General features: G+C 39.8%; 1 protein-coding gene across 1 annotated transcript in view; it reads left to right on the top strand.

The window, feature by feature from the left end:
- The first annotated feature begins 1,672 nt into the window (after positions 1-1,672).
- Positions 1,673-22,205, top strand: part of RAD23B (RAD23 homolog B, nucleotide excision repair protein) — a 48,009-nt gene continuing 27,476 nt past the window's right edge. The window contains exons 1-3 of the mRNA XM_047830411.1: positions 1,673-2,155; positions 21,062-21,143; positions 21,433-21,512. Of these exons, the coding sequence (XP_047686367.1) occupies positions 2,090-2,155; positions 21,062-21,143; positions 21,433-21,512 (228 nt within the window). The 5' untranslated portion in view covers positions 1,673-2,089. The remainder of the gene's footprint in view (positions 2,156-21,061; positions 21,144-21,432; positions 21,513-22,205) is intronic.

The raw sequence follows: 22,205 nt of genomic DNA, 5'->3' as shown, positions 1-22,205 counted from the left end.
CTACACCGAAGGGGACAGGTCCAAGCTGGAGGTATTTCAAAACAAAGGACAAGATAAGATCACCTGGTGACCAACAGTGGATATACAGGAATACAGACGGCAGAGGATTAGATATTGAATTACAATACAAGGAGATACGTGCTGTGAAAGGGGAAATGCCAGGTCAGTGGAGAAGGAAGTTGGTCAGGGAAAGAAAGTTCCATGGAAGAATTATATCTGAGCGCTAAGATCCAAGAAAAACCAAGCAGGGACATTATATCAGAATCATGGCACAGAGATGTAATTTGCAACTGGCCACATGGTTAGTGGTATAACTGTTATTTTCCTTTATACTTGAACCACTTTATGTCAAATGTGTACCTTACTGAGAGCAGCCGGACACCTGGAGCAAGTTCTCTGGAGTTATTCTGCTTGGGTTCAAATGCTGCATCTGTCACTTACTAGGTGGGTGACTCCAGGCACATTACTCAGCATCTCTGCACTCCACTTTTCCTATCTGTAAATGAGCATACTACAAATAGCTAACTACTAAGGTGATGCTTACTATGTTCCTTGTACTAAGTTTTTACATACGTTATTCAACAACCCCCTCCAAAATCAATGGAGTTGAGTTATTATTATCTGTGCCTTACTGATGAGGGAATGGAAGCACATTTACCCATTCCAATATTTATCGTGTGCCTGCTGTCAGGCACGTTTCTTCACACATCGGTTAACACAACAAAATCCTCGCTTTTGTGCAGTTTCAGTCTGGGGTTTGAGGAAAAGAACGATGATAAACTTAATAAATATGTATATTATCTAGTAATTATAAGATGATAAATGCTATAGAGATAACAGAACAGGATAATAAAGCTAGTGTAGTTACGGTTTTCAGCCGAGTATTAGGGTAGACCTCACTGAGAAGGTGACTTTTGAGCAAAGGTTTGAAGGAGGCGAGACAGTGAGCCGCCACTCAAGCATCTGGGTAAAGAGGACTCAGGAGCGGGCACAAGTGCAAAGGCAGGCTCTCAGGCAGGAGCACGTGCCTAGTACCCACCAACCACCCGAGCGCAAGGGAGAGGAGGGAGACGTGGTGAAGGCAAGGGCTATGTATCCAGTTGCAAGCAGTCTGACTTCTGGGTGACAGCAGCCACTGAACAGTTCCACCCAGAGGAGTGAAAGAACTTGACCTCCTATATCGGTCCTTCTATTTACGCCCAAGGTCCACCCAGGCAGTGTGGCACAGGGGTCTGCGCTCTCAGGAGTAAAGGATCAGAGTCGTCACCACAGTGGCTCATCCACACGGCAAGCGCCCAGTAAGCGCCGGCCCAGTACCGTGGTTAACACGATCCTTTCACTCAAACCCCGCCTCAACCTACCGCCCTCCTGTTCCCCAGCTCCAGAGCTCGGCTTCCACTTAGCGCGGTCTCCACGTAGCGCTTCCCCGGCTACGGATTGCGCAACTCAGGCAGCCGGGAGGAGCCTGGACGTAGGCGGAGCAGCGACCGGCGGGAGAACGCCCCGGGTGCAGACGCCACAAGGAAGCCCCGACAGCCCTCGAGACGCCCACTGACTGCGCCTGCGCACGCTCGATCCAGGCCGCCGACATTCCAGAGCCGCAATCCGTCCAGCCCCAATTCCGGGGCGGAGTTCTTGGCTGCGCCTGCGCACAGCCTCGCCGCACCCTACGCCTGCGTGCTTAGCCAGCCCGGCCCCATCCCCCAGATTTTTTCGGGTGGGGGAGGGGGCGCGTCTCGGCGAGTCACGTTGATGGCGGCCACCAGCTTGTGGTGAGCTAGCGGATTCTCTGCTTGTCTCGCAGACCCCTCGTGCCTCTTGGACTCAGTGGCTGGCGCCGGGCGCGTGAGGAAGCACGGCGGCCCAAACTCTCGGGGAAGGCCGCAGTCGCGGAGGCAGCGGCGCGGCCCGGGCCCAGGGCTGGGGGAGAGGCCGCTCCGCAGGGCGAATGTGACAAGCCCCCACCCCCACCGCCTTCCTCCCGAGTGCGCTAGGAGCGCGGGCGACCCCGGGGCCCCGCCAGGCCACAGACCCCGCCCAGCGGCCAGCACCCGGAGCAGGCCCGGCAGCGGAGCTGCGCGGCGGCACCATGCTGGTCACCCTGAAGACCCTCCAGCAGCAGACCTTCAAGATCGACATAGACCCCGACGAGACGGTGCGAGCGGTGGGGAGCGCGGGGCCCGGGCAGGGCGGGGGCGGCCGCGCGCGGGCCTCGGGGAGCGCTAGGGGGCCGCCGGGCCTGAGCGGGGGGCGGTGCGGCGGTTCTGTGCGCTGGGCCTGGGCTTCAGCTCCGAGCAGGGCCCGGCAGAGCGCCCGATCGAAGAGAGCCCTCAGCACACCCGGGAGTGCGCAGCGAGCGTGGGGCTCGAGCTCCGGGAGCTGGTTAAGGCCTGAGGACTCAGGGCCGCGGCGGCGTGCGGCCCACGCGAGCCTTCGGAGTTGGCCGCAGGCTTTGTGGCAGGAGTAAGGGGAAGCAGTGGACGGACGCCGAGGCCCTGGTGGCAGATGGCGTGGAGCACACGGCCGCCGGGCACAGGAGGTCTGGGCCCGGGTGCTCTCGGTAGTTGGGCCAGAGGGGGAGGGGAGGTCAAGGCCTCCTCGGTGATGGAGCCGGGCTCTCTGGGTGCTTAGGTGCGGGAGGGAGTTGTAGGCGTCGCCACTACCCCTGCTCGGACCTGGTTAGGCGCTAAGGTCTAGGAGGTGGTAACTGAAGATAATGAGCCTTTTAAAAAAAGCTATCAGGTTCCGTCAGCCGCAGAGCGAAAGGTGAGTGGTGAAAATGAATTATTTGCCTCTTCTCCAGAACTGGTAATCCTTTTATTTGCATATACTATCGTGAATCGTTTAGCCGCAGTTCTCCCGCCACCAAGCCCACACCCATACGTAATTCGCACTTCCAGGCCTGTGTGGTGGTGAAGATTTTTTGCGTTAGAGCCCTTCAAATCCAGGCTCACACTCAACTCCAGGTTAAGGACTCCTCTGTGGTAGAAGTCTTCTAATGTAGGTATTGGAAACCCTGCACCCTTCCCCCGGCCCCCAAATAACAGAATTTCAGGGAAGAAAAAAAGAAAATAAAAACTTTGAATCTCTTCTCTCGTCAAACCCACGAACACTTCGAAAGTCCACGTGGTAAATTCTCGTGCCATCGTCTGTATTTGTGACTGCAAGATGTCAGTACAACTTTATGCCAGGAATCTAAAAACGCCACCGGTGTAAATCTATTGCTTTTGTTTTTGAATTGTGGTTCCTTTACACCATTAAGATTGACATGTTAAGTTTAAACCAGCTACTTTTTAACAATCTATATTTAAAAAAATAGTTGATTCTATTTTTGGTGGAGATCAGGGTTCTTGGTGTTAAATAGACCAGTGCCATTTGTGCCTCTAACTTATTTGCTATGTACCTGCCTTTCGGAGATGTGAGGATATAATGGTATTTAATTGGTGGTTAGTAAATGAAATCGATCATTAGCAATGGCTGTCTTTGGGTGAGGATATAGTGTTAAGTTTTACCTGTCTCGCTTAACGTGAAGTTTTCTGCATCTTCAATTATTTAAGAAACATAGTTTCCAATCTTTGTGGAATTGTGGCACAAAATAATTTTATTTCAATAATATGTAGAAGTATGCTTTGTGATAAATTCTTAAAGTACAGGAGATAGCAATTATAGATGAGTAACTTTTCAGTATCCTGAGTAACTGACAACACCCTGTGGATTGATATTACTAATATAGTCAGATTTTTCTTGAATGTTTCTTTATGGCTTAGTGTGTACTAGTAAGTTAAAGGATGAAAGTTAAAGTGCAGCTGTCTGTTTAACGCTTTCAGACAAAACTTTTTATAAAATGTCTATGTGAATTTGGTTCTTTGCAGTAATACTGGTGCCACAGGAACTTTACCAGTTTGTAATGTTCTGAATTAGTTCCAGAATTATTGAAGCCTCAAGGAGGTTTTTGTAAATATCTGTGGATTAATTGAAGTTATGCCCTGACTTTCTATAGCTCTACTGGCTGTTCTGTAAGATTTGTAGGCATTTTGTGCATTAATTATTTTAGAGCCAATATTGTTTTTGTATATATTCTTAACTATATTTGCTGTTTACCAGTTTATTTACAAGGGAATGTCTTATGTTACACGAATTATAAATACGCTTCTAAAAGCGTATTTTTAGAAAGTTCATTGTCATGGAGATTGGCTTTTTCAGCTTTTTGTTGCTATTTTTCTAAATATAATTGTGTTACTATTTATATAAATATAAAAACTAGCATTGTTTGGAGCAAGAAATGAAAACATTTAATCGTTGATATGGAGCATTTACATTAACATGATTTGTAGGATTTCTTTTCTTTTTTTTTAAGATTTCATTTTTAGGTAATCTTTACACCCAGTGTGAAGCTTGAACTTACAACCCCAAGATCAAGAGTCCTGTGCTCCACCAATTGAGCCAGCCAGGAACCCCTTGTAGGATTTCATTTTAGTGGATTTAAATTTCAGAAATGTTTATAGTGATTTTTTTTAATATCTATATATTTTTAATTTTTTTTAATGTTTATTTTTGAGAAAGAGAGTACAACCAGGGGAAGAGCAGAGAGAGGGAGACACAGAATCCAAAGCAGGCTCCAGGCTCTAGGCTCTGAGCTGTCAGCACAGAGCCTATACCGGCTTGAACAAACCTTGAGATCACTTGAGCCAAAGTCGGCTGCCTAACCACCCAGATGCCCCTGATATCTATTTTTGATACAGTATTTGAGTAGAATTACTGTAAGGAAAGAAAGGATGAATGTTCTATTAATATAGGGAGACTCTAAGTGTCCTGTTTCTAATTTGTGGTGAAAACTAGGTAACCGGGGATATTAGAAATAGATTTTTTAATAAAGCAGAGAAAACAGGATTTTAGTGAGACCTGTAAGGAAATCCACATAAAATGAACAGTTTTTGCTCTCTGAGACTTGTGTTTTGGCTATTCAAAGGTTTGCCCTTGTTTGATGTTTACCTAGAAGGAATTAAGAAAATTAAGTAACTTCAAGTGGCCAATATAGAAAGTCTTAAGAGTTTGAGATGTGCAAGAGCAAAAATAAAGGAAAAAAAAGGACTGGGATATAGGAATCATGAGAGTGATTCATTTGTTGAATATCTATATGTTTAGCGGTCTTTGAGTGGCAGCATTGGAGGAATACAGGCACGTTGGGACAGGGTCTGTCTGGGTCTTCTGGGAGCCTTGCTGACCTAGTGGCTCAATAGCTAAGAGTAGGAGATGTACAAAGTGGAAAAAGGAACAGGATTTGTTTTTAAATTGTTTGTGTTTGCTTTAGTTTTTGAATGCTGAAACTCCTCTCCCTCTTTTTATTTTAATTAAAAAAAATTTTTTTAACATTTATTTATTATTGAGAGACAGACACAGAGTGTGAGCAGGGGAGGGGCAGAGAGAGGGGGAGACAGAATCTGAAGCAGGTTCCAGGCTCTGAGCTGTCAGCACAGAGCCCAAACCTGGGCTTGAAGTCACAAACTGCGGGATCATGACCTGAGCAGAAGTCGGATGCTTAACCGACTTAGCCACCCAGGCGTTCCTCCTCTCCATCTTTTTTAACCGCCAAAATTTTCTTGACACTTAATCAGCCATTTTGTACCATTTGTTTGACCGTTACCATGCACTGCCTTTAGTGTTAACCAATGCAAAACAATCTTTTTATTACCATGATAGTAATGCATCCCTTATAAAATATTCAGACAAGATAGAAACAAAATGAGTAGGTTGGATGAGAAGACCATTGCTAAAAGAGAATATTCTTAATTATGTGAAGTTTTGTTTTAAAGAGATGATTTACTGTAAAAAAAAAAATAGAAATTAGCATTCTGAGATGTCTAATAGACTGCTACTTGTATAAAATTCTTTAAAATTTTGAAAGTTGGTGGGGCGCCTGGATGGCTCAGTTGGTTAAGTGTCCGAATTTGGCTCAGGTCATGAGCTCACGGTTTGTGGGTTCTAGCCCCATGTCGGACTCTCTGCTGTCAGTGCGGAGCCTGCTTCAGATCCTCTGTCTCCCTCTCTCTCTGCCCCTTCCCCACTTGGGCTCTATCTGTCAAAAATAAATAAACGTTAGAAGACAACTTCTTTTGAAATTTGGTCATGTGATGGACATTTAGAGGAAAATGGAATACAGTTTTTTTTTTTAAAGCTCAGATCCAAAGTCACTTAGTTTTTTCTGTTTCGCTATTACTTCAACCCATTGCTTTAACTTGAAAAACCCTTTTGCTATTACTTCAACCCAACCCGGAACAGGTAGATTAGAACAAAACTTGAAATGATTGTAATACGTTGCAGATCTTATTGTATCTGTGAAAATGATGACAAGAAAGAATATGTGATATACAGATTTAATCCTTCAATATGCTAACCCTGTCACTGTTTGTGTGCTTTGAATAACTGGAAAAAAAAATAATAAGTCTGACATGAAACTTTAAATGAAGAAGCTAAAATGCGATATTAACACATCAAAGCTGTGTATATACATTGGAAGTTTTGGACAAGAAAATTGTAAAGATAAAACAGTTTTAATTACTGTAGACTGCACACTTAGCGTATTGTACAGTAATCTACAAAGAATTACCTTGCTTTGTGGTTTATTTGTATAATGTTGGTGATTATGCTGTAAAATGCTGTTTTGTACTTGTATAGTATATGGTATTTGTTAGACATCATTTATTAGCAACTTGTTCCTATTGCAGTTTATTACATTTTAATATGGTTGTGCTGGAGATAGTACTTTATTTTTTTTTTTTTTTTTTTTTTTTTTTTTTTTTTTTGATAGTACTTTATTATAGACGTTTCCTAGATTATTAAAACAAGAAGAATAAATGTATTAAAATACTGTATCACAGAGATGAAATTAAGATTTGTTGGCATATTGGTAAATCACAGTACTGGAAGTACCTGGGAAATCTGGTATGGTTTCTGCCAGAATTTTGCTCTTCCTATACCTAGCACATAGTAGGCATTTAGTAAACATCTTTTGAATGAGCTGAATACATTCTTCTAGTGAACTATCAAGTTAGTGATCCCCCAATGTTTGTATGTTGATTTATCTAATATTTGTTGAGCACTTTAAATATCTTGTCCTACTGTTACAGTACATATTTTATAATGGAACAAATCCGTTTAAAAACAAATTTTAATAACCAGATAATGCTAAGAGCTATATAGAGAATTGAAATAGGATGAGGTAATATGATAGTACATGACTGGGTGGCTACTTTTAAATTGACTAGTCACAGAAGGCCTTTTTGAATACAGTGACATTTAAACTGAGATCTGAATAATAATTACTCCCATGGAGAAGAGAGTTTTCTGTGGGGAAAGACCTTTTAATTTAAGAGTGTGTTTGGGAATCAAAAAAGGCCTGTATGCTGATCTGGTAGGTGAGGGGAAGGGAGGTAATAGATCTGAGTTAGGCAAGGGGCCAGAGCCTGTAGGACTTTGTCCTAAGGCAGGGGTTTTCAAGGTAAAATAGGAAGAAGCCTTTAGGGGATTGTAGGCAGAGGAGAAAAATTATTTCTTTTATGATTTTAAAGGTTACTTTGCTGTATGGAAAATGGATAGTAGGATGAGCAAGAGTGAAAGCACGGAGATCAGTTAGGCTTGTACAGTAGTCTTAAACAGGGTTTTGACCTGTTTAAGATATGATGAAAAGTGAATGGATTTGAGATATGTTTGGGAGAGTAGATATGAAAGAATTTTTGATGGGTTGGAATGGGGAAAATTGAGGATTAAACTTAGATTTAGGTTGTATAAATTGTGTGAATACTTGTGTTCTTTTCTCACATGTGGAGGGCTGGGAGAGGAGCAGGTTTGGGGTTGCAGTGGGAATTTAAGATTTAAGTTTAAGATGCTTATTAAACATTAAAGAAGAAGGGTGCCTGTGTGGCTCAGTCGGTTAAACATCCTACTCTTGATTTTGGCTTAGGTCGTGATCTTTCACAGTTGTTGGGATTGAACCCCACAACGGGCTCTGCACTGAGTGTGGAGCCTCCTTGGGATTCTCTCTCTCTCTCTCTCTCTCTCTCTCTCTCTCTCTCTCTGCCCCTCTTCCAGTTGCGCGAGCGCATTCTCTCTCTTGCTCTCTCTCTTTCTCAAATAACATTTAAACATTAAAAAAAAAAAAAAAACTTTCAAGTAGAGATGGCAAGGAGATTTGTAATGAACCTCTGTCCCAGAGAAAAGTTTTGGTTAGAGATAGACACCTGACAATAGGCAGCATATGTGGTTGACTTCAATCCGTGGGACTGGATGAGATTATCTAGCAGTCTTTTTCAATGCCTATTCCTTCTGAAAAATGAACCCTAAATTATCCACTATATGTAATTAATAGTATGCTTCTAGAATTGAAGAACCATGGTGAGAAGGTTGCTAGGTAATAGGATGAGTCCTGGGGTTGAAGTCGGTTTAGAATTGAAGATTTCATGTGGAGATTGGATAGTGAAGAGTCAGTCAAGGAGCAATCTTTGAGGTAGGAAGAATCCAAGAAAAAATGTTTCAAGAAGGAGGAAAGGATCAAATGTGTCTGATGCTTGAGAATTCAAAAGAGACGTGCCCTTTGGTTTTGGCAGCTTGTAGTTCATTAATGACCCTGACAAATAATCTCCATGCAGTGTTGGAGCCAAAACTTATGTTTGAGTAGATTGAGAAATGAATGGGAGATGAGGAAGTGTAGATAGTAGCTATGGACATATATTGTTATTTTGACATTGTCATTTTTCCTGATGTAGCTGCTTTTATCTCTGTGTTAAAAACGTGTGAAAGTTATCATAGTTCTGAGCTCCACAGCATATGGTAGACATATTTTAAAACCCCACACTAGAATTGTGGAAAATATGTAACAGTGTATGATTTAAAAAGAAGAAATGAAGGCCAATGTGATTAGTAACTTGCTGCCATCACACAGTCAATGGCTCTGGTAGTTTCAGTATATATGTATCTTGCCTGTACCCTGGTCTTGTGATCCGTAATGTCTCATCTGGGTGATCTTTCCTTCTGCTCCCTCAATTATTCAGTCCCATGACTGGTAATTAGATCTTATTACCAGTAACAAACTTCCTCCATCCCCAGTAATCTGTTTTTAGTATCCTACTTTACCTTTCCTCTGATTCTAGTTCTAATGAGACCTATAATTCATTTGATCCATACTTCTCTTTGCTGGCCTTCCCTTCATGTTATTGCTTCCACTCTTGCCCAGCTAAAATAGGGTCAATGATTATAATCACTTTCTTGCAAGGATCAGCATAGCATATCTCTGGAACCAGACTGCCTGAATTTCAATCCTGGCTGTACCACTTGCTCTGTGACCTTGGGCAAGTTACCCAGTTATGTGCCTGTTTCCTCAGCTTAAAATGAGGGTACTGCCACTGGAAGTACTAACCTCATATGGTTGTTTGGAAGGTTTTATGATTTTGAGATCATACACAGAGTGCTTAGAACTGTGGCTGTGCCTGGCAACGTGGTCCCACTCTCACTTCATTGTTTCTGCTCGGAAAACCCCAGATGTGATTAAATTCAGTTCTGTTGTGCTTACACCTGTGTAGCTGGAAGACACATAGCCACATTGATTTGTCTCACCTAAAATTCATGAACATTAACCTCCGTTGGGCCCTTTTACTGCCTGGTAGTACTCTCCACTAGTCCGTCCATTCACTCTTCTGCTGTCATAGGCAGATTTCATATACTATCCATATTTTCAGCTGATGACCCCAGATTTAAGATTTTGTTGAGAATATAGAAACAATTGGAACAGAAGAACTTTTGCAGAATCCTACCAGAACTACCTACTTCTTCTAGTCTCCTTTTGTTGTGGGCAGCTATCTATGGTGGATGGTGCTGAGGCTAGTCCTACTTTTCCACAGCATTTTGGTTGCTCTACTTCGCCTGTGAAGGGCCCACTCCCAGTTCAGCTTTTCTCTTCTGCCTCATTGATTTTTCCATTGTAGAATGTTTTCCCAATTTTAATAAAACTCTCCCTTGTCTCCACATCCCTCTTTAGCTACTGCCTCGTTTCCCTGCTGCTCTTTATAGCAAAAACTTAATGGTAACTCTTGAGTCTGTTTACTTGTTTTTACATTTTGCTCTCTTTCAAATACATCACAGCACTGCTAGTCTAGGGAAGAGTTCCCCCCCACTTTGTAGTTATCCTGTGTCCTTGAGCACTTAAATCTCTTTTCTCATTAGTAAAATAGAAGTAATAACTTCCCTGCCTTCCTTGTAGAGTTGATGTGAAAATCAAAAGAGATCATGGATCTGAAAATTTTTAGCGAATTGTGAAATTAGAAATAAATGCATGCAATTTTTTTTCAACAAATTGTGCTTTCATCGGTTTTCCATTATTTTGATCACTGTTTTTACTATCTTTTTTTACAAAAAGTTTGTGTGAATGTGGTATCCTCGGACTGGGTCAGCTTGATGTGATCGGCAGTTTCGAACAGTTTTTAAGAGCAGTGTTCTGCTTTCTTTAGTTTGGAAATTATGAGATGGTTTGATAGGTAATGTATAAAATTTCTGTTGCTTTTGGAAAGAAATGTGCTAAATTTGAGCTTGCCGTAGCACAGTGAATTCTGCTGAAGGACACCACACCATCTGTTCCCTATAAGTTTCCCTATGTAGTTTCTCCAAGAGCTAATTTTATACTGAATGAACTTTATAAACCTTTTATACATTACATAAACCTTTTCTAGGAGAGGAGGTAGACTGGCCACAAATGACTAATACGTATGAACAGATCCTAAATACTTCAAACAGGTAGATAAAAATTGTCACTCCCTCCTCTCCCCCTCACACTTCTGGGTAAATTAGGTAGGTGACTTTTTTGTAGTGTATTAGATTCATTCTCTGCCTATATAGAAACTTTAAAAGTTTACAGGTATCTTGAGAGTTTCTATTTTTCTACTTAATCAGTTTTCAGAGTGTGTCGGTTTTAATCTCGTTGAAATCATATTGTTAGGAATATATTTTAGAATAGATTAATTAAATTGGCATGAATAGTTGGAGTAGCTTAAATATCATAGTTTGTATGGGAAGAATAGGTTCTGAACTTCAAATTATATTTAAAATCATAGCCTTTTGGATCATAACCCTATTTGAGAATTGATTGCCTTTATATACTGTCTGTTCATACATTATTTTATTTTATTTTTTATTTTTTTAAATTTACATCCAAATTAGTTAGCATATAGTGCAACAATGATTTCAGGGGTAGATTCCTTAGTGGCCCTTACCCATTTAGCCCATCCCCCCTCCCACAACCCCTCCAGTAACCCTCTGTTTGTTCTCCATATTTATGAGGCTCTTCTGTTTTGTCCCCTCCCTGTTTTTATATTATTTTTGTTTCCCTTCCCTTATGTTCATCTGTTTTGTCTCTTAAAGTCCTCATATGAGTGAAGTCATAGGATTTTTGTCTTACTCTGACTAATTTCACTTAGCATAATACCCTCCAGTTCCATCCACGTAGTTGCAAACGGCAAGGTTTCATTCTTTTTCATTGCCGGTAATACTCCAGTGTGTGTGTGTGTGTGTGTGTGTGTGTGTGTGTGTGTGTGTGCGCGCGCGCGTGTGTGCGCGCGCCACATCTTCTTTATCCATTCATTCATCAATGGACATTTGAGCCGTTTCCATACTTTGGCTATTGTTGATAGTATGGCTATAAACATGGGGGTGCATGTGTCCCTTCGAAACAGCACACCTGTATCCCTTGGATAAATGCCTAGTAGTGCAATTGCTGGGTCATAGGGTAGTTCTAGTTTTAGTTTTTTGAGGAGTCTCCATACTGTTTTCTAGAGTGGCTGCACCAATTGCATTCCCATGTTCATACATTATTAATACTGTACTCTCAGTAATAAAAAAAAAAATCTCTTTACTTTTGCTACATTCTTTTATTCCTTGGGTCCAGTGGGAAGATTTTTCCTATTGCACTAGTCAGCTGACTTTTTTATCATCAAATCTATCTTTAGAATTCGCAGAAATATACTTTGGGGAGAGGAATCCAGAAAATACTCCTTGGTGCCTATGCTAGTTTCCCAAATGGAAGGATACCACTTAAGGAATCAAAAGGAAAAAGAAAACCAAAAACATTGCCCACATAGATGCACACAATCTATGAAATCCTTTTGTAAACATATTTAGGTTTGGGACTCTTTCCTTTTGCTCATGTTAATTGCCAAATTTTGGTTGCTCTTATTTTTCGAAATTTAAGTAGGTATTAGAGTACCGCCTTAGACTTTTTTTTTTTTTTTAAGTAATCTCTACACCCAGCGTGGGGTTCAAACTCAAGACATCAATATCACGAGTTGCATGCTCTACCAACTGAGCTGGCTGGGCACTCTAGAATTTTCTTTTTTAGTGCAGACTCCTCAAAATTGCAGTATATTCTTCTGTGATATTAGTAAGCAGTGGTTGTTTCCCTTAAATTACTAACATAATCTAGGCTTGTTATAGTTACTAAAGTATATAAAAAAGTAGAAGCCTTTATGCCCCTGGTCCAAATAACCACTATAGACTCTATTTGCTGCTAGACATTTTTTTTTACCTATGTGTAATATATAAACATAATTTCACTATGTTCTTAAAAATCACTTGCTTAGCAACTAGCTTTTGCCCTTTATAGATAATTATAAATACGTCATTCATTCATATATGCATGTATTCAGTGAGTACCTTGCACGTATAGCATTGTTCTTGTATTGCATTGTATTTAGATGAATGCATCTGCAGTAATATATTTTACCATTGATGAATGTTTAGGGTTGTTTTCAGTGTTAGGAACAGTAGTGTAGAACACATAACTTGTTCGTGTATCTTTAAAGTGTTTTTGTAAACATCTCTTCAGCATTGATTTCCAGATGCAGAGCTGCTGGATCAAAGGAACTCAAATTTGCCTGCATTAGCTCTCACAAATATCAACATTTGTTGTTGTTCTCAAATATCAGCTTCCACAGTAGCACTAGCCAGGATTCAAATAGGAGATGAGGCACAGATTAAATTGAGTTAAATATTGGGAAGCTCTTGATATACTGCCTGGCATGTGCTAAGTACATAGCATCCATGAGCTGTTGTTATTCATTCAGCCTCTGTACTTCAGGGCTACCCATTAAAGCTTGCATAAGTCTTTTTACGGTATATGTAATTATAACAGTAATAAGGAAAATATATTGTAATATTGAAGAAACTGGATTATAATAAATATTCAGTTGCTAACCCAATCAACAAGCTACAGTCCTAGAAATCTTGTGCGAAAGTGCCATGTAAGAAGACTGACATGCCAAAAAAAAAAAAAAAAGACTGACATGCAAAACGACATTTACTATCATGGGGATATAATTTATAAAACATTATTTTTATATTTGAAACCTACAACTTAAGTTTGTTGAATGAAAATGACTACTTTTAATGGTTGTTGGCCTGAACTAAGGTAGTACCATGGGATGCAAAGTAATGTTCACACTGGGAAATAATTAGATGGTAAGTTGGAACCACTGGATGAATGATTTGATGTGAGGAACGTGGAAGAAGAGACAAGCATCTCATGGGGATGGGATGAAACAGGATAATTGATCAGATTTTATGTTGGCACTTTTTAATAGACTATTGTGATTGTCAACCATGTTTAATGTTAGATACAGAGTATGTTTTTCCTTTAAAATGCACACAATTTCATAAGAGAAAAAGAAGTATGTGGCTAGGAAAAAAGTTTGATTTCTTGATTGTCAACCATGCTTTGTTGATAGTTGAGTTGATGATAAACTTCCATTCATTTTTTTTTAATGTTTATTTATTTTTGAGAGAGAGCGCGAGCAGGGGAGGGGCAAAGAGAGAGGAAGACACAGAATCCTAAGCAGGCTCCAGGCTCTGAGCTGTCAGCACAGCCAGGCGGGGCTCGAACTCATGGACCACGAGATTATGACCTGAGCCAAAGTTGGCTGCTTAACTGACTGAGCCACCCAGCCGCCCCAATAAATTTCCATCCTTTATTTAGGGAGAAATAAACATCAAAATGAAAGTTTAGTCCCTCCTTCTTGTTTATTATTAGCCTTGGATAGGGTGGCCTTGGTTATTTATTGGAACTGTAGTGCTCCATTATAGATCCATCTTGTTTACTGCTTATTGAAACAAGAGCATTGGCATGGGACTCAGCACAGTTAGTAGAGGAGTCACAACTGCATCTGTTGCTTGCCATAACCTTCCCAAGAGAAACCATGTAGAGAGGTGCTGCCTCCTCTTTTTGTTTGTTTGTTTGTTTGTTTTTGGTAATATCCAGAAAGAAGGCCTTTCTTTATAAGCTGTTTTAAAGTGTGTTCCATTTGATTGGGTTAGGGAAGGTTTAGACAAACTAGATGTCTAGAAGCCATCTGCAGTAAACACATTATGGTTGAAATGCCTATACTAGGATATCTAGTAAAAGTATCCAGTAGAGAGTTGGGTCTGTATGACTAAAGATAAGGAGAGGATTTCACAAATTAGTGAACAGAGAGATTGGAGGAAATCCTGAGGAGTATGGCCTTATGGAAGCCAAAGGAAGACAGTGTGAAGAGGAGAGACAGGTCAGGTAAGGTAGTGAAGGACTAAGAAGTATCTAGTTATGGTTTTGCTGAATTTAGAGATACTGGTAAGAACAGTCTTAATGGAATCTTGAGCATAGGGAGAAAAACAAGTAGCAGAATTGGGAATAAAGTCCATGCTTCTGTCAGCACTACATTGCATTCTTGAGTAATCGGTGTGGGGTTACTAGTATTACAATGTGTGTAGTTAATTTTTTTTTTTTTTTTTGAAAAATGCCTGAGACTAAGGGGAGGAGACTATAGCTAGCAAGAAATAATGGCAGGTTGTGAAGTTTTTGTTTTGTTTTAAAGATGATAGAAAATTGGGTCTGTTTAAGTGTGAATGGAAGTGACTGGCCTTGAAGGAGAGGGTGAAAATACAGCTGGGGGAGGGTGGGAAACAAAGAATCTAGCAAGGTATTGAAGAACACTGGATGGAGAACCAAGGAACAAGTGAAAAGGATTAGATTTGAAAGCGAGGGATGCCTCTTTCATTTAATAGGAAGAAAGGAGGGACACCTGGGTGGCTCAGTCTGTTAAGCAGCCGACTTCGGCTCAGGTCATGATCTCGCGGTCCGTGAGTTCGAGTCCCGCGTCGGGCTCTGTGTTGACAGCTCAGTGCTGGAGCCTCCTTCAGAGTCTGTGTCTCCCTCTCTATCTACCCCTCCTCCACTCACACTCTGTCTCTGTCTCTCTCAAAAATGAATAGATGTTCAAAAAAGTTTTTAATAGGAAGGAAGGAGATTAGGTGGATCTGGATGCAAAAAAAGAATGTATGTCGCTTTGGTGGCAGAAGGTGGAGGATGGGTCCCTCTGATATCTGCTGATTTTTGTCTTTGTTTTTAATTTGGGGAGGAGGGGCAGAGAGAGAGTCCCCAGCATACTCCTGCATGGAGCCCAAAGTGGGGTTTGATCTCATGAACTGTGAGATCATGACCTGATCCAAAATCAAGAGTCAGAAGTTTAACTGACCGAGCCACCTGGGCGCCCTTGATATATTTTGAATGAAGTAGAAGGTCATCTGTGGGGAGGGAGGAAGTTTTGGCAATCAAATTTAGAGAAGAGTGCAGGTTTGAAATATCCTCTTGGAGAATGGAGGAGAACCAAAAGAAGTGAGGATTTAGGGTATCTTTAATTTTCTCCAGCATGTAGAAGATTGGATGTAAATGGATAGGTAGGGGTTGGATAGTTAAGGTAAGATTTGTTAGCTGAGTGAGGTAGGTGGCAGCACAGAGTGGTCAAAGTGAATTTTTTGTTGAGTACAGATGGAAATAATTTCAGTTGTGTGGGTCCAAATGTGGAATTTTGCCTGGGGGAAGCAGCAGAAAGACAAGAAAGTCTGATAATAGGAAGGAAGTGATAGAAGCAGTGGAATTATCGTCTTTGCCAAATAGAACTGGCAATAAAGATCAGAGTGAAAGTAGGCACTCTGGGGACCAAATGCAAGACCAGGTGTAGTGAATAGTTACTGAGAGCTGGTAGGGATAGGTGATTGATGTTTACAATTTCAAAGATGGAGAAGTTTGGGCATAACAGGATTCAGCCTGTGTTGTGTGGGTAGGTGACTTAAGTAGATTGGAAAGTAAAGATCGTGTTGAGGTTAAGGAACAACGCCAGAATTTTGGACAGGTCGGTGCACCCAGAACTAAAGTCTAGTTCTAGTAGATGTGTGTGTATTCACATATATGTTTATATATAAATATATAAAGTTGATTTTATGTTCTGAAGTGGTATTGCTAGATTGAATGGCCACCGCCCCAAAAATGTTGCACTTTGACATATTGCCTTCAAATATTTTATTGTTTGACACTCCCATTCTGAGAGTGTTGTCTCTTCACACTTAACACCAAGAATTGTTCAACACTGTCTTTTCCAGTATGATGGTGTATTGAACTAATGACATCTGACACTAAAATCTGTGATTCTGGTTACTAATAAGGTTGAACTTTTTATTGACTGTACTTATGAATTGTTGCCCTGTTATTTGTCCCTTATTTCTCTTGGCACAAGAAGTATTTTCTACCATTTCTCTCTCCTTAATTTTTTTGCGTTTTTCCTTTTGGTATTTGTCCTATTTCTGTCTGAAATGCATGCTTAGTTTATTAATTTTTCTTTAAGAAACGGTTTTAATGTTAGTCTATGATTACTTTTTTAGTCAAATCATATAGGTACCGATGTCTGTAGAGTTCTCATTGTTATGTACTTAATATTTTTTAATCACCCGTTTTTGGGTTTTTTGGAGCAAAATGATTGGAGGTGTTCTTGTTGTTTGTCCTGCTTTTTTTTTTTTTTTTTTAAACTTACAAGGGTTTTGGGGTTTTGTCCCTTCCTCACTCTTTTGACATACAAAGCTAGAGAGTAGGTCCGTTATTTGTTTGGGCTTATGAAAATACAGTGGAATAGTCTTTATGGCTAAACTTTTAAAGTGTATATTCTATGGGTGCTGGAAATAAAAGTATAATTTCCATTGGTTAGAAACTATGTATACATATCAATTAAGTCTAAATTGACTACACATTCTTGTCTGTCAGGAATGAGATTCCTGCTTATTTCTTTCATTCTTTATTTTTTGCTTCATATATTTCTTTATTTTCCTTTCCTTACATATATTTATGCTATATTAATTTCCTCATTCAGCAAGTGTTAATTGAGCAATTACTGTGTACTCCACCACTGTGTACTGTTCTGAGAACTAGAATCACTCATAGTAACACATGTGGTCTATCATTCATTTGTGAGTTTTTTTTTAACCAACCACAGTTGCAAATATTGCATCTCTTCTCTGAACAAAGAAGTATGGAAGGAAATTATTCACCACAGAGTGCTCTGAGCGCTATGCTGTTGCTCAGCTGACTTCGGGCAAGTCATTTAGCATGTAAAGTAGCAGTTCTTAGGCAGTCCTCTGTTTTTGTTTTCAAGACCCTTTACATTTAAAATTTGTTGAGGACCCCAAAATAACTTTTATCAATGTACTTGTATTTACTGTATTAGAAATTAAGCAGAGGAATTTTCTAAATGTTCATTTAAATATAATAAATTTAAATAATTATATTCATTTAAATATAATAAACCTATTAAATGTTACGAAAACAGTAAGACTGGCATTATCTTACTTGCTTTGCAAAACTTGTTTTTAGTGTTTATTTATTTAAAAAAAAAATTTAAGTTTATTTATTTTGAGAGAGAGAGCATGCACAAGCAAGGGAGGGGTAGAGAGAGATGGAGATAGAGGATCCGAAGCAGGCTCTGTGCTGACAGCAGAGAGCCTGATACAGGGCTTGAACCCCACGAACCATGAGACCATGACCTGAGCTGAAGTCTGACCCTTAACTGACTGAGTCACCCAGGCACCTTAAAATGTTTTACTTTTGAGAGAGAAGAGTGTGCAAGCTTGAGAGGGCGAGGGGGAGGGGATGACTTGATCGGAAGTCGGCTCTGCACTGATAGCAGAGAGCAGGATGCAGGGCTCGAACTCTTGAACCATGAGATTCTGACCTGAGCAGAAATCAGACGTTTAACCACCCAGGTGCCCCTTGTTTTGCAAAACTTTTTAATGTTTGGCTTAATAGAAAAAGATAGATTCTCATCTGCTTCTGCACTCAGTCTTTTGTGAAGTCACATGTTTTGTAGCCTCTGGAAAACTCAAGTATATACTTGTGAGAAAATGAGAGTACAAAAAGCAAATAATATCTTTTGACCTGGTATACCTCCTGATAAGTAAGGTCTTATGAATGTTTATGGCTCCTTCATCACACCTAGAGAATCATTGCTCTTGGCAATACAGAGTTTAAATAAATGGGTCTTTAAAAGTTACTTTATCTTAGAAATTTGGATAGTATCTTTTGTTTCCTGCACTTATCATGACATGCTAACTGAATGTATAGGTAAAATCAGAACTGCCAACATAAATTATAGAACAAGGGCCAACTGTAGAGTTGTTAGACTTGTGAATCCTTGTACTTTTTTATTCTGACCCACACATAGCATAGAATTTACTATCTTGTGGAATTTATATCCTGAGTTTACTGATGTTGACGTCAGATTCTCTGAGTCCTTTTTTATTTTTATTTTTATTTTTTTTTTTTCAACGTTTATTTATTTTTGAGACAGAGACAGAGCATGAACGGGGGAGGGGCAGAGAGAGAGGGAGACACAGAATCGGAAACAGGCTCCAGGCTCTGAGCCATCAGCCCAGAGCCCGACGCGGGGCTCGAACTCACGGACCGCAAGATCGTGACCTGGCTGAAGTCGGACGCTCAACTGACTGCGCCACCCAGGCGCCCCCTTTTTTATTTTTTTATTTTTATTTAAAAAAAATTTTTTTTAACATTTATTTATTTTTGAGACACAGAGAGAGAGAGCATGAACAGGGGAGGGTCAAAGAAAGAGGGAGACACAGAATCTGAAACAGGCTCCAGGTTCTGAGCAGTCAGCACAGAGCCCGACGCGGGGCTCGAACCCACGGACTGCGAGATCATGACCTGAGCCGAAGTCGGGCGCTTAACCGACTGAGCCACCCAGGAGCCCCCCCTGAGTGCTTTTTTAAAAAGCTGTTACTTATGGGGCATCTGGGTGGCTCAGTTGGTTAAGCATTTGACTCTTGGTCACGATCTGTGGGTTAAAGCCCTGCATCAGGCTCTGCGCTGGCATTAGTTTTTCACCTTAAGCTTAGAACTATCAACTTAGACAGTTTTCAGAAGTATTCTGGGGAATTGAAGGAAATGGAATTTTCCCCCTTGATTCTTGTATCTTTAATTTTTTTTTTTTTAACGTTTATTTGTTTTTGAGAAAGACAGAGACAGAATGCAAATGGGTTAGGGGCAGAGAGAGAGGGAGACACAGAATCCGAACCAGGCTCCAGGCTCCAGGCTCCAAGCCGTCAGCACAGAGCCTGATGCGGGGCTTAAACTCATAGAGCTGTGAGATCAAGACCTGAGCCGAAGTCAGACGCTCAACCCACTGAACCACCCATGCGCCCCTGATTCTTGTATCTTTAAAGTAATGAAAGTAGTGCTCTCTCTGTGTATCCCTATCAAGCAGTCTTTCACCTAAAACTTAGACAATTTTTCGAAGTATTCTGAGAGATAGAAGGAATGGAATTTTTCCTCTTGATTTTTGTGCCTTTAAAGTAATGAAACTAATTCCATTATATCTTCTTGCCTTTTTTACTCCTCTGCCACCGTGCTTTTTGATTAGTTTCAAAAATTGGACTCATTTTCAAAATATCTCATAATGAGCCTGTTGTCATGTAATTTTACAAGACAGAGATCATAAAGATCATCTGTTACAGTACTTCTTACTTTGTAGATGAGACAACAGATAGTAGTCCTTGGCCAAGGCTGAAATTTGGAGCCACCTGTAAAGCTTTTAAAAAAGTACAGGTGTTCAGGGGCACCTGGGTGGCTCAGTCGGTTAAGCATATGACTTCAGCTCAGGTCATGATCTCCCAGTTCATGAGTTCGAGCCCCACATCCAGGCTCTATGCAGACATCCCAGAGCTTGGAACTTGCTTCGGATTCTGTGTCTCCCCCTCTCTCTGCCCCTTCCCTGCTCACTCTCTCTCAACAATAAATAAATTTTTAAAAAATTTAAAAAAAAATAAAGGTGTTCAGGCCCCATCTCTAGAAATTATGTTCTAATTGATCTTTATGAAGCCCCCTCAGATGACAATGATGAAACATATCCCACTTTTAAAGTGAATCATTTGCATCGAGCTCTGTGCTGACAGCTCAGAGCCTGGAGGCTGCTTCAGATTCTGTCTCCCTCTCTCTCTGCCCCTCCCCTTCTCACATTCTGTCTCTCAAAAATAAACATTAAAAAAAATGTTTTTAAGTGAATCATATGCCTTTCTTTTGTGTGTTTATTTATTTATTTTTGAGAGAGAGTGACAGAGCACAGTTAGTGGAGGGGCAGAGAGAGAGAGGATCCCACGCAGGCTCTCCACTGTCAGCACAGAGCCTGACACAGGGCTTGAACTCTCAAACCGTGAGATCACGACCTGAGCTGAAATCAAGATTTGGACACTTAACAAACTGAGTCACCCAGGCGCCCCTGAATCATTTGCTTTTTAACATTCTTATTTAACTTTTATTTTTATTGTAGATGGGACTATTTTATTTCTTAGACTTTTTAGGTTAGAGAGCTTTTCTTTTTTACTCTGTGGGAAATAAGCCCGTAAGCTTTATAATGAGAATCAAGACTTCTAATGTTGCAATTTTTATTTTGAATAGATTTATCAAGTCAACTGGTAAAAGTTTTTTCTTTTAATCTGTGTATGTGTAGCAGCTGGTGGTAAAGTTTATACCTATACCTAATAATATGCATTAAGAATGAGTTTTTTAATATAATATTGTGAAGACATGATCTTTAAGTTTTTGCAAGTATTAATGATTAATATACGTATAAAAGTTTTACCTTGCATTTCTCAGATTCTGGATAGTCATTTGTTGTTTAGACCTGTTAGAAAAAAATGTTTATTTTTCCTTTAGGTGAAGGCACTGAAAGAGAAGATTGAATCTGAAAAAGGGAAAGATGCCTTTCCTGTAGCAGGTCAAAAATTAATTTATGCAGGTATGAATTAAATATTGAAAGTAATGCTATCTTTCAGATTGTGTAGACAAACTCGTTCTGTCAGACACATACACAGTGTTTGTGTTTGGTATCTTTAAATGTTAGTGCCTTTTTACCTGATTATATTTCCAATTATATTTTTCTTTATCTTGACTGATCACTTAATGATTTTCTTTGGGGAAAGTATTAATTGATAGAATTGACATTGGTAATTGTTTTAACTTCAGTTATGTGTAAGACAAAGGTTATGGGCTTCAAATAATGTATTCTTTTTTTCTTAATGTACTAGGCAAAATCCTCAATGATGATACTGCTCTAAAAGAATATAAAATTGATGAAAAAAACTTTGTGGTGGTTATGGTGACAAAAGTAAGTTTTAGCCTTGTTCTGTATATTTTTATGCATGCAAGGTTTTTTAAAAAAAATAAAGATCCCAAGTCCAGCCTTTATACTTTAGTGAATACAGTTTATGCACATCCATAGTGGCAGGCACTTGGCTGTTTTTTTAAAAATTTTAAGTTTACTTTGTGTGAACCATAAAGTTAATTTTATACATTTATAGCTTAAACATTTTTAAATAAATTAAAACAGTTGATAAAATATCATGTGAAAATTGTTAGATTTTGCTGGAGTAGTAAAATTGCTAATTATTTAAAGATTTAAAGATGTGATTCTTAGAATAAATATTTCTTATTTTGTGGTTTTAATAAGGGTGCCTTAGAGAGACTTGTTAAATTATGTGCTAGATCTGATAAGCTCAAGCAGAAAAGACATGTAGACTCCTAAATTCAATGATATTTCTTAGTTGATGGGGTAGATTTTTAGAAACTAAAAAAGAAAAAGGCAGTTAAAGAAATGAAGGAAAGATTGTTGTGAGGAAGTTTTTTAAAGGGAATTTTTTGTAATTTATTGGACTGAAATATACTTGGGACAGTTTATCAAAGTCAAAGTTTTTCTCTAAAACAGAATGGATATGGGTTCTGTCAGGATTCTGTAATATTTTTATTTAAAGATGCATAAGCATGCAGTAGAGAGTTAAAACAGAGAAGTGGTGTACTCGTG

This window comes from Prionailurus viverrinus, chromosome D4 (genome assembly GCF_022837055.1).
Source record: "Prionailurus viverrinus isolate Anna chromosome D4, UM_Priviv_1.0, whole genome shotgun sequence".
NCBI classification, from domain to species: domain Eukaryota; kingdom Metazoa; phylum Chordata; class Mammalia; order Carnivora; family Felidae; genus Prionailurus; species Prionailurus viverrinus.
Note: the sequence above shows the minus strand (reverse complement) of the source record. Positions and strands in the feature narration are given on the sequence as shown.